Here is a 12,117-nt window from a genome sequence, read left to right on the forward strand (position 1 = left end):
TACTTATAATGTGAAACACGTCAAGCAGCGCAGTACACAATACAAATACGAGAGTAGCCCAGCATAAATATCGTCTGAAGCTGCATTCTCCCTGCTTTAGCAGCACGCCGAACACGATGAGAAGCCTTCGCTCGATTCCAGATTGCGATTCCATTAAATAGATGGCTATCAGTGTTTCTGTAAGATGTAAACTCAGTGACTGACAGCATTAAGTCCACCTGGCCTGTGCGAAAATTGTGGGCATGTACTTCATGCACCATTGGCAATAAACAATGTAAAAGCTTACTTGTTTTAACTTTTTTTACCAGTCGAGGCCTCTCGGTCACCTGGCGACATAATAAAGATATCTGTAGTCATGTTAGAGTACCGTTCACACGAATACCGCCCCGAAAGCAGTAACAAAATGCCCAAAACCAGCGAACAAGCAGCGCGACGAGCCCCACCAGCCGCTACCGCAGCGGCCATATTGCTTACTACGTAATGATGATGTTATTAGCATAGAGAAATAAATTCCTTTCTCTATGATATTAGTTTTGATTTTTTCAGCGCCATCTCTTGGTCGCATACTTTAGTTCACAACGCCACCACTGTTTTCCGTTGCACTGTGGAAGGTAAAGTTTCCCTGGTGTTCTGTGATGCTACCAATGCTACTCCCTACTTCTGCCAAAAGCGGCACCTACCAAAAGACACACACAGGGACACATAACCCGATAACATCGGCTGCAACCACCTGCCTATTGTGATTACCTGGGGTGAAATTTTTTCTCGGGCAACTGAAGGTTCATTCATTGACTGGGACAAGTATCAATCCTATGTGGACGGATGCTCACAAGCTCTCACCCTGCAGGAACTTACAGAACATATATGAGAAGCAATGCGAAAGGCCAGCACAATCTACAAGAAAGCACCTCAGAAACCTGCGCCCGACAGGCACTTCCCTGACTTATAGGAGGCACGCATAGATGCATTATATGCATACAGGAAAGAAAAATCAACTTTTAATCATCTGAAGCTTAAGCCCCTCACGAGACAAGCAAGTAGGCGTGCAAGTTACGCAGGCAGCAGTTGCAGGACTGCTGCAACCAGTTACACGGCCGGCTAAATAATCAAAGGTTATGGAACATTGTGAAATCATTGGAAGGTCGGAATAAAACTCGAACAGCCGCTGAAAATATTTGCTTGGCGTCCAAATCTACAGCATGTGCCACTGCCGATACTTGTGTCATTTTTCCCGCAACCGGCCAAAGATCCGGAATATCCAAAATGGTCTGAGGAAAAACACAGCAATGAAGCAATGGATGCTCCTTTCACGATCCAAGAGCTTATGACAGCACTGAAGGAGTCAAACAGTAAAACAGCACTGGGTCCAGATATGATTATACATACAAACAATTGCAGCAGCTCACAGAAGATCAACTGACTCCAGTTCTTGCCATCATTAACCATGCCTGGGAAGAGGGGGCACTTCCTGCAGAGTGGAAACATTCCTCTGTAATACCACTCCCAAAACCAAACAAACCCCCAACAAGTGCCAGTAATCTCCGTCCCATATCATTAACTTCAGTTATCGGCGAGGTGATGGAACGCATGGTTAACAAACGCCTCTCATGGATGTTGGAACATATTGGGGAATATTATCATTGGACCCAAATTGGCTATAGGCCCCACCTTTCTACACAGGACACACTTCGGCGCTTGCGCTCTGATGTGCTAAAGGACCCCTCACTATATTGGCCGAGCACTATTGTAGGCACAGACGTAAAGAAGCTTGGCCTTTGACTCGGTGCCCCATGACACTATACTCCGAGAGCTGGCTGGACTACCTGTAGGCAGAAGGCTGTACAATTAATTATGTTCGAAGGTTTCTGCAGAACAGAACGTTTGCTATAAAAATAGGTTCATTTACCAGTGAACCATATCCTAATAAAATAGGAGTTCCGCAGGGAGCTGTCATCTCCCCAACGTTGTTTAATACAACAATGCGTCCACTAGAGCTCGCATATCTTCTAAAAGAGGTACACTCCATCTCGGCAGGAATCTACGCTGACGATATTACAATATGGTTTAACGCACGAGATATCCCTCTGCAACAACAGCAGCTCCAGAGATGGTTAGATGTTATTACCAATTTCCTTGACAGACAAGGTCTCGAAGTTTCACCAGAAAAAACTCAGTTTGTAGTGGTTCTTAAGCCTACAAACTACAGAAAGCAACAATTTATTCGAGATAAAATTCAGCTTCATATTCGGAACACAAGCATCCAGCGCAACGAACACATCAAGATTCTGGGTATCATATACCAACAAAACGCAAAGTCCATGCAATGGGTAGAAAAAATGTTGCGCACGACAAGACAGACAACAAGGGTGCTGTGAAAGCTAACAAGCAGTGCATGGGGCCTATGCGGAGGTCAAGTCAAACGACTTGCACAAGCGCTGGTCCACTCAAGGTTCCTCTATGGCCTACCTTTCCTTCCAATCAAGCCGACCCAGCTCAACACAATTGAAAGCATCAACAAAACATGCATCCAGATCGCTACAGGGCTGCCGAAGTACGCAAAGGTCGAAGATCTCTACGAAACAGGTCTACTTCTCCCTATAGGCGACTATGTAGAACCTACACTGCAAGCCCAGAATGAGCGCCTTAAACTGACCCGTGCAGGAAGAGCCATCAGAAGTGACATAGGTGTTTGTAACGAAGACCTACCTAAAAGTCTGCCCGCCACTCCTCCATGGGAAGATATCACAGTTACCGACAACCATCCATTTCCGAAGCATATGAATCAAGCTTCAGACAAAGAGAGAAGGGAATACTATGCTCAAAGGCATACGCAATACCTCAAAAGCTTATCTGAAGAAGAAGAAATTATCTACACGGATGCCTCGTGCAGATCTGGAAGGGTCCAACACTGGGGCATTTTTGAACTTCAGTACAGGTGAAGCATCCTCATTTTCTATCACACAACCATGCTTGCTACCCGAAGCAGCCGAAGGGTACGCTATTGCAGAAGCATTAGCTTACTGCACCCAAATGGACTCATCGCCAAAAGCTATCCACGTCTTCACAGACTCTCAGCAAGTAATACAAACACTCCAAACACGAAAGAAGTTACCGGCATACGCCAGGTAACTGAGCCAAGCCTCCAGACTACAAAATCGATCCATCCAAGTAAGAATCCATTGTATTCCTAGACACACCAATATTCCGGGGAACAAGCTAGTACATCAGCGAGCCTTGCAGCATCAAAGCAAGGAACAACTCGGAGATGACACTTCGAAGCAATTCAAAACGTGCATCCAAGGCGACGCTTATGAAGCCAACTACAGAGCGAAAGTACACCGCCGGCGAGAATTAAGAGCTAAGTTAGCAGACGCAACAAAACACGCAGCCCTACCACTAAGGTCCAGCCGCCTCTACGAGTTCATCCTAAGAAGACTACAAACTGGAAGCTTTGCTACAATCCCTGTACTTCACCAGATGTACCCGACTAAATACCCCGACCCCGATTGTGCCTACTGCCAAGCCCCAGCAACCACGGAGCATATCCTCTGGGTATGCCCAATTCATAACTCAAGCCAAGCCGCTTTTATAACAAGAGCCCAAACTACGCTACCAAACCTACAGCAAAACATGCAGGAAACCGCCCACTGGATACTCGAAGATCCGCTCATCAGAGCCAGGCTGAACATATGGCTCAAAGGCTTGCGCACTGTGGCAATCCCCTGTCCAGCCCCTACAAGCTCACAAGAAGTACACCTTTGTTTACAAGTGTGTTTTTCGACCGTAGTGCTGACGCCGACAAGCGAGAGCACGCTGTATATATTCAAATAAAGTTTTATTCAATTCAATTCTGCCAAAAGCATGGGAAAGACGACTCGGTTAGACCGATGCCTCCTTTAAAAAAACGCATTAGTTCAGGCAATGCCGCCCGTTTCACATGGTGCGATTTTGCAGTGCGTTTTTCGCATACTCGTTAAGCATTCTGACGTCTGAGCGAGCTGCCTCCTATTGGTTGTCTGTTTCCACCGCTACAGTGGCTACCCACCGCATCTGCGTTTTTCGCAGAGAAGTTCGGCATGCCGAACATCGAAAAAAATGTCACAGTTTCGCCCTAAGGGCGAAGCAATGAATGCGATAGCAACACAGCAATGTCATACTGAAGTAAGGTGAGCGGCTTTGGTAGCAATATGAATTGTAGTAAACATGAGCTGGTGTGCTGCGGCGTAAGTAGACCGACATGAAGAGAGACTCGATGACCACGAGAAGGCGCGTGTGAAACGGTGGTGTTCATGAGAAGCGCTTCCCGTGGGCAGCGCGTGCGAAGGGACACACCTGTAGCGCTGCACTGCCGATCCGGGCAGCATTGCGTGTGTAGCGTGCGTTGGAAAATGTGGCCCGACTATTACGAACTGAATGAACAAGCGTGGTGTGAGCGCGCACAAACACGAAGAGATCACACTGAATGACAGCAGACAACGACTGTCAAAACGCTGGCAGCAAGCATACGCCGCAGCGGGCGAAGGTACGTGCGGTCTATCGCTTCAACGGAAACTGAGCGGCGAATGCACTTAAAGGTCAGAGCCGTGTGGAGATAAGAGACGGTGCGAGCGAGCGACGAGCGCGGTTGTTGGCAGCGTAAGAAGTGCGCCCCCCCCCCCCCCCCCCCCCCCGCCTTGCTCCCTCCGGCGCTGGCTTCCTGCTTCCTTGCTTGCGCGTGGGAGATTGAGTGCGTTCGCTCTCCGTGATAGCGCGCGTCTCCGCACGCTTCCTCTCGGGCTTACGGCGCGCGGCGAATATTTTATCTATAGGGAACCTCACGGCGACGGCGACGACGACGGCAGAAATCCGGTTCAAGTGTCCATATAATTGCTATCGCAATAAAACGCACGCACGAAAGGTCCGGCGGCCTATTTTCCGCACGTGCGAATTCGCAGACAAAATCGCACCATGTGAAACTGGCTTTAGCTATCTCAGCGGGTACATATGTTAATTTCATGTTTGTATTTAAAGGAGGCATTGGTTCAGGACAGTGGCTACGATGCCAGTCATTGCCATCATTCGGATGCCATCATTCAGTTTGTATGGGTGTTCTGTGGTGCAACGTGCACGCGACTACGACTTTCGTGGGCACTACATTGGGCACTATTCTTGGCGGTTCACTACTATTGTTCTCTTGTGTAAAGTTGGCACGAAATGCATGGCCTAGCCCTGTTTGGACCATGCACTCTCTGTCGTTCATTTCCCGCGCCGTAATCCATAGAATAAACGCCATAGAATAAAAAACCAGGAATAAAAATGCTACGACTCTGCAAGTCTGTCATTCGGTATTGATGATGATAGTGGGCACTTTAAGAAAAAAAAAAACTTTCTTAAATGGCGTGATTTTTTTTTTCTCAATTTTTCGTCAGGCGAACGGGTCTGTTGTGTGTGGTCGTATGTGCATTTTTCAATCTTTTATCTCGCTTGCTTTCTTTAGCGGTGTTAGTATTTTTACCGCTGAAGCTGACGCCGTTGAATCGGTTGAACATGCGGTTGAAGGCACAACCCAGCTGTTGTAGCGGTAAAGTTAACGAGTTCTGGCACAACCTGTGGCGTAACAGTTTATATAGGTGTTCTGTGGCATTACAGTAAGCGGAACACCTACAACTTACAACCAACGCAAGGTACCAACGTTCCTTATTTGCGACAACCAGCCGAGGCGGCGCCCGGCACTTTGCTGCGCTGTCAGTAAACGCTTATATCGTGCGCGACTGGAGATGGCGTACGCCGAAGTGGCTCCGCTACTAAGAAATGCTTCCAGCGGAAATTACTCGTCGATGTATCCGTCAGGTATGTAGTTTCAATTTTTTGTACGTGCTTACGCTAGTAATTTTGCATTCACGAAATGCAAAATACAATAAGCCCTTGTTTGTAAGCAAGTCTCTTTGTTACGAATTGCTGGATTCTTACCGGCGCAAAATCAAACGTCACACAGCGAAGCACAGACACGTTTGTGTTGTCTTTGACTTCTCTGTGTGTCCCGTTCGATTTTACGCCGGTAACGAGGTTTTTGTGGCTGAACTGAAGTGCGTGCACGTGGGGCGAAATATTTGAAGTGCCGTAGCAGCGAACTGCTTTTACAATGAAGCAGTGAAACCCAACGATAATCTATCGTTTTCAGACTTGTACACGTTACAGAAAAAAAAAAATTAACCGATTACAATTACTTCATTAAAACGTGTAATTGATTACAGTGACTAATTACTGCCTCATGAAAGTAACCGGACAATTACGATTACTTTTACGTTACTTTCCTCCCAACTTTTGTTAACATCGCACAAATACTGTAAATAGAACAAGCTGGCCTGGCTTTTTCATTGCTTCCTCTGTAGCCCTACACACGTTGGTGATTTTCGCTAACAGTTGCGTTTCAGAATTTTCGTCGGTCATCTTCCCTCGTTTGCTTTTGAGGAAGTCAGCAGCAACACAAAAACCTCGCTCGTTGTGCGCGCTGTTAGGAAGGGCGGTGTTTTAACGTACCGGACGGGGAAATTAGCTGAGATCGGAAACTATCCAATCACAATGGAAAGAGTGAAGTCTGAATTCACTGAACATGAGCATTCTTATGTGGTAGTGCTCGTGCCGCATAGAAACTCGAGACCATCGCGAGATGCAGAATGCAGTGCCGGCAATACAGGCTACGCGACTAAAACACTGAGCGTTTTCCTGTCTGAATATGCACATCCACGGGGCTGCTGCGTGGCACGACTGCGGATGTTCTACTGGAATTCCCAGCAAATTGAAGTGCTAAAAGCTGTGTTGCCATTACAGCTTGTCTCGTCAATAATGTAACTGGTTGGTTACATGTTTACGTGTGATTGGTTACTGAAATAAGTAATTTAATTACAATGGGTGTTACTGAGTAAGAAAAGTAATGAATGATCAATTAAAGAACTGCTGAAAAATGGTAATTACATGTAATTTGTTACGTATAAGCACGGCTGCTGGATAAAGAAAAAGGTGTGCCCTGCCGTGTCAGGCGGGCTGCAATGGGAGCTTATGAAGCCGTAGTTGCATTCTTCGCTGCTTGGCTGGGCCGAACAGTGCTAGCCATCAGTAATGGAATGCGTCGGCTTCCACGAGTGACAGCGTTCCCAGCGCGTTCCTGACTCATTTTGTATGCCGATCCCAGGCAACAGAACCGATGTGTGGCGCCACTGCGGATCACGCCATTTTCGATGCACGCGGCAGGCCACACCTTTTTTTATCCAGCGGCCATGGTACAAGTCTGCTTGTTTTATCTTGCTTTACTCGCAAACATTAGGCAGTGCTGCGAAAGTTACGCCATCGTGTTACCCGACCTCAAACTAATTGATGCCACCGGCACACGCTTAACGAATGCTCATTAGCACAGTTTTATCTTGCTCAAGCTGAGCCTGGAGCATAAGCACGTGAAAGTGACCGAGGCGCTTGCTAAGAATAGGAGAGCAAGGGCAGTAAACAAGATTTTCTGAGAAAATCAGGAGAATGCCAATACATGGGGGATGTATTCTTGGAGGATAGCTTTCGGCGATATCACTTTCAGTGCAGGCTTATTGGCCGGTTGAGCAAAACCGGATGAGCTGATTAGCTGGTTGAGTACTGCGTCACGCGAAGGTGATAGAATCGCCGAAAGTGATCGTCCGAAAATACGTCCCCATTTCGCCACAAAGCTTGCAGAATGGTATCTATAAACTTGTGTTATTGTTGGGATATGTACAAAGTGAGCATTGAGCACTGACTGACTTCGATTAACAAGAAGTTATTTAGTGAAGATTAGAATGGTCGGTAATCGTAGCTCAATTTCTGGTGTCCGTCTACGCAAGTGTGACTGTATTGACGGAAAAATGATATATATAAATCTATGGCACTATTTTAAAGGATTACTTTTTTGACCCTTGAGGGCTGGTATAATGTAAGGATTCATTTTCCTCGATTCTATTCCTTTCTTACCACCCACCGTTCACAACCAGCCGATCCTGGGAATGTAGGCAGAGTGCCGCTCAGACCACTGACAATGTGCGAAAAAGAGGAAAAAAATGGAGTAGACTCATTATATTACCCATGCCTAAGTATGCATAACAGTATATGCAGGTACTTTCAAACATTGAGCTTTTTACTATATTGTGTCAAGGTAGTATAATTATGTAATAACATGTGGCAACATCTCATTGTTGCCGGTGACAGATGGTACTGTGTGTATGGGCCAAGCTGGCTTAAAATATAATTCGAAGTCAGTAAAACCTTGTGCAGTGTCTCTCGACAATTATGTCGTCACTTCCAACTGGTGCTGCCTCACTGGGTGTTTTACCATCAAGTGACTGCACACTTCTGAAGCCGCTAGCCATAACAACTGCTCCCCCATCTCTACATCAACCGTTTTCTTTTTCAAACCCCTCTTACATTTCAAGAAACAGTGTCTAAAGGTACATCGGGTGTAGTTTTGCTTCCGTTTCAGTTGCTCCGCGGCTCCTGCCTACTGATTTTTGCACGTGTTTTTGCAGAAGGACGTTAATTTAACTCAAAGGGGACATTAAAAAAATGCTTTTGAAAAGTCAGGGAGAGCAGCATACGAAAAGCCTAGCACGAGCGAAGATACTGTTCCAGGAGAGCAGGCCTGGGGAGGTATTCTGTAAGAGTCCACCTAGTGGACATGTCCGTTTCGTCTGCTGCTGAAGTGCTCATTGGCTGTGTCGCGTGCTAAAGCGCACTCCAGCCCAGCCAATCAGAACAGCAGACAAAATAATGAATAAGGACATTTGCACAGGTGGTGTTCAAAATGTAAATGATTAGACTGCTAGTCAAGCTTCGGTCGGAGGTCGGTCTGAAATCGACTGCGTTCTCTTGTGTGAGCGAAAACTGCACGCAATGGGAAGGATTGCTCGTAATAATTTGTACGTGCGCTGTCGAAACGCTGATGGATTAAAGCAACTCACAGTGGGGAAGATAAAGTTGCAATTAATATTAGTCGAACACAATTACCAAAATAACACGCACTCATGAGCATCTACATTTGTTTGAGACATTGTTAAAGCTGCCAAGGCGTTGGATTGGAACATTAAACAACCCGAGAGAAGCTGCTGCTGTCATTTAAAACTTTTGTTGCGGAGTTGACTAAAATGCAAATTTTGCATTGTTTTGTTGAGGAAGTGCAAGAAAGCACTGGAAGCTAGCTTCGACATTACCCCCAATCGAAGTTTTACTTTTCCTGACTACCTAATTTACCAAAACTTGTGAAATCTGACAAATTGTTAAAATTCAGTCGTAATTTTAGTTGGTTTATGATGTTGCTAGTAGAATTCCAACAGAAATGTTTAACAGCCCGTAGAAAATCTGTTGATCAAATTGATCAATTTCTATAGGTGCAGTAATGAAAGAGTCAAGATGAGGAAACAAATACTGTGCCCCCGGGTTTGCCTGTCTAAACATGCCCATTCGCGAGGCTGCTGCGTGGCAGTATCTCGGGCGTTGTAGTGTAGTTTTCACCTAGTTAATACCCGTGTCATACGGGCGTTGGAAAGGCCTTCCAACCGATAGAAAGGTAAAGTTCGAGCTGCTACACGGGCGGTTTCGAAGGCCGCCGAGTCAATAGTCTATCGAGTCAACGGAGCACCCTACAACTTTATCGAAACCCCGATGGCCGTTTAGATATGGCAGCCGCATCGAGCGGTGCAAACGTTGCCACAGTTTTGCTACTCAACAACTTAAAAACTAAACATATATGTATAACAATGTATAAACAATTTATTAAAATGTTTAAACAAAAATAAAATCAATTTTTGTGCTTTTAAGTGGATATAATATTATTTAAGTTTTGGTAACATGAAAACGAAAATAAAGATCTGCAGCGCCACACATTTTTTGCGAGAAACGCTTGAACCACTCAACGGCCTTTCAAAAGTGCCGTGTGGCAGCGCAACTCCTTTGAGTCGATAGAGTTGTGGCATTTTGAAGGCCGTCGACTGGAAGGCTTTCCAAGTGTGCTTGTGTGACACGGGTATAAGGGTCTCTTAAGTTGTGTCGCTTGTTACAGCTTGTCTCTTCAATAAAGTAACTGGTTACATGTGTTCGTTTACTGATAAAAGTAATTGAATTACAATGAGTGGTACCGAGTAAACAAAGTAATTAATTGCATTTAATTCGTTGCATACAAGTCTGATCACAGTGCAGGAACGCCGGTATTTCGTATCGCTCTATGTAAAGCGCTGAGTCTTTATGACACACGGCGGAAGAAACTGTTTGAAGTGGTAATTGACGGCAGCCCAAGAATTATAAAGGTCTCTCCACAAGGTTCAGAGAAAACTAAGCTGCATTGGATCGTTAACCTAGCATCTCACACAAACTGCAGTGATGGAAGTACTGCGCCAAACTGCGCTGTGAAGGAATTGCTGCTAAATGCTGCAAGAAATTGTTATCACAGGTATTTTGCTATGCCTGCGCTGACATGCACCTGCTTCGAATATTCGAGCAGACTAATAGCAGACTAAAAAGACGAAGAAAACAGCTAATTTTGTGCTTCATTGTTCTTTGCTGAAATAGTATCTACTTAAAATAATGCGATGGTCGTGGCTGCCGGGGAGCTTTGAGTTCACCCACACCTCCCGTCGCCAAGCCTGATGTGCATCGTGCGTTGTCATGCACTCGTCGCGAAGTGTGCAATGCTAACAATTTTGTAAGTTTGGTGCTTTCTGCCTACACCGTTTTGTCTAGTAAGCGCACAAGCATAGTATAGGCAAGTTCGCGGTAGTTTCCGGCAGATTGACCATGGACCCGATCTTCACTATACTGTGGCTGGCAGTTTTGCGCGTGCGTGTGGTCACACGTCCGGCGTCCAAAGAGGTCTTTGGTATGAACATGCAGACAGGGAGCATTCCACCACAGCTTTCCTCCTGCCACTCCGCTGGCCGACCGACGCCTACTTTTCGTCATGGCCATGTTTTGCTAGGTCGAACCAGTGCCACTTCGTCAGGATCCTGCAGTGAAAGTTGCGATTTGGTACGGATTTGATGAAAATCTCTTAGCGGCGGCCATATGGCATTCTGAAATCACATTCAACTTTGTTGGCACTGAAGTAAATCAGCACGTCTTGGGAAGGACCCGGGACCACTCTCCCTTTATGGATCCACTAGTGTCTGTGGAGAATGCGGCAGTTCTGTGAGAAAATCCAAATTGGAGCAGGTACAAAAAAATCTATCAGTGCCGTACGGACATATTGCAATAGAACCGATACTTCAGCTAGTTGGCTGAATTGCACTTTTTTTTTTTGCATTTATTGATGCCTGTTTGTCACTGTGCACTTCTTTGGCACATTATTTCTCGCTACTACAAGTACTAGATATTTGTAGTCACTTCATGATCTGTCAGTGCTATCTACATGCCTTTGATTAGTGTTTTACATCTGGTCTGTGTAGTTTAGAAATAATTATTTTATATAATTATGGTGACGTCCAATTCTGAGGGCACAGCTGCTTGATGCGCCTTTTTCACGGTTGCTTAGTGGTTTCAACAAGTGCGTGTGGCGCATTTTATTATGACTAGGCAGCCCGAACATGAAAGAAAAGAATTGTGAAAATTGGACAAGGAAGTAGACACGTACTGGCAAGCATAGGTCGGCGCACTCACTCATGAATGCACTCACTCACACTCACTCGCACTCATTTCAAAGGCGTGAGTGCGAGTGAGTGCCACTGAGTGTGAGTGCAGGTGAGTGCGAGTGCGAGTGAGTGCCAGTGAGTGTGAGTGCAGGTGAGTGCGAGTGCCAGTGAGTGTGAGGGCAGGTGAGTGCGAGTGAGTGCCAGTGAGTGTGAGTGCGAGTGAGTGCCTGTGAGTGTGAGTGGAGGTGAGTGCGAGTGTGAGTGAGTGCCAGTGAGTGTGAGTGCAGGTGAGTGTCAGTGAGTGTGAGTGGAGGCGAGTGCGAGTGAGTGCCAGTGAGTGCGAGTGGAAGTGAGTGCGAGTGAGTGCCAGTGACTGAGTGGAAGTGAGTGCGAGTGCGCGTGAGTGCCAGTGAGTGGGAGTGCCAGTGCCAGTGAGTGCGAGTGAGTGCCAGTGAGTGTGAATGCGATTGAGTGCCAGTGAGTGTGAATGCGATTGAGTGCCAGT

General features: G+C 46.1%; 1 protein-coding gene across 2 annotated transcripts in view; it reads left to right on the forward strand.

Moving 5' to 3' along the window:
- Positions 1–5,404: 5,404 nt before the first annotated feature.
- LOC119432683 (type 2 phosphatidylinositol 4,5-bisphosphate 4-phosphatase-like) overlaps positions 5,405–12,117 on the forward strand; it is a 58,316-nt gene continuing 51,603 nt past the window's right edge. Inside the window, exon 1 of one of the 2 annotated variants that reach the window (XM_049671107.1) lies at positions 5,405–5,829. In XM_049671107.1, the coding sequence (XP_049527064.1) occupies positions 5,757–5,829 (73 nt within the window). In that variant the 5' untranslated portion in view covers positions 5,405–5,756. The remainder of the gene's footprint in view (positions 5,830–12,117) is intronic. The other variant, XM_037699849.2, reaches the window with a different exon arrangement.

The sequence above is a fragment of the Dermacentor silvarum genome, chromosome 1, assembly GCF_013339745.2.
Source record: "Dermacentor silvarum isolate Dsil-2018 chromosome 1, BIME_Dsil_1.4, whole genome shotgun sequence".
NCBI lineage: Eukaryota > Metazoa > Arthropoda > Arachnida > Ixodida > Ixodidae > Dermacentor > Dermacentor silvarum.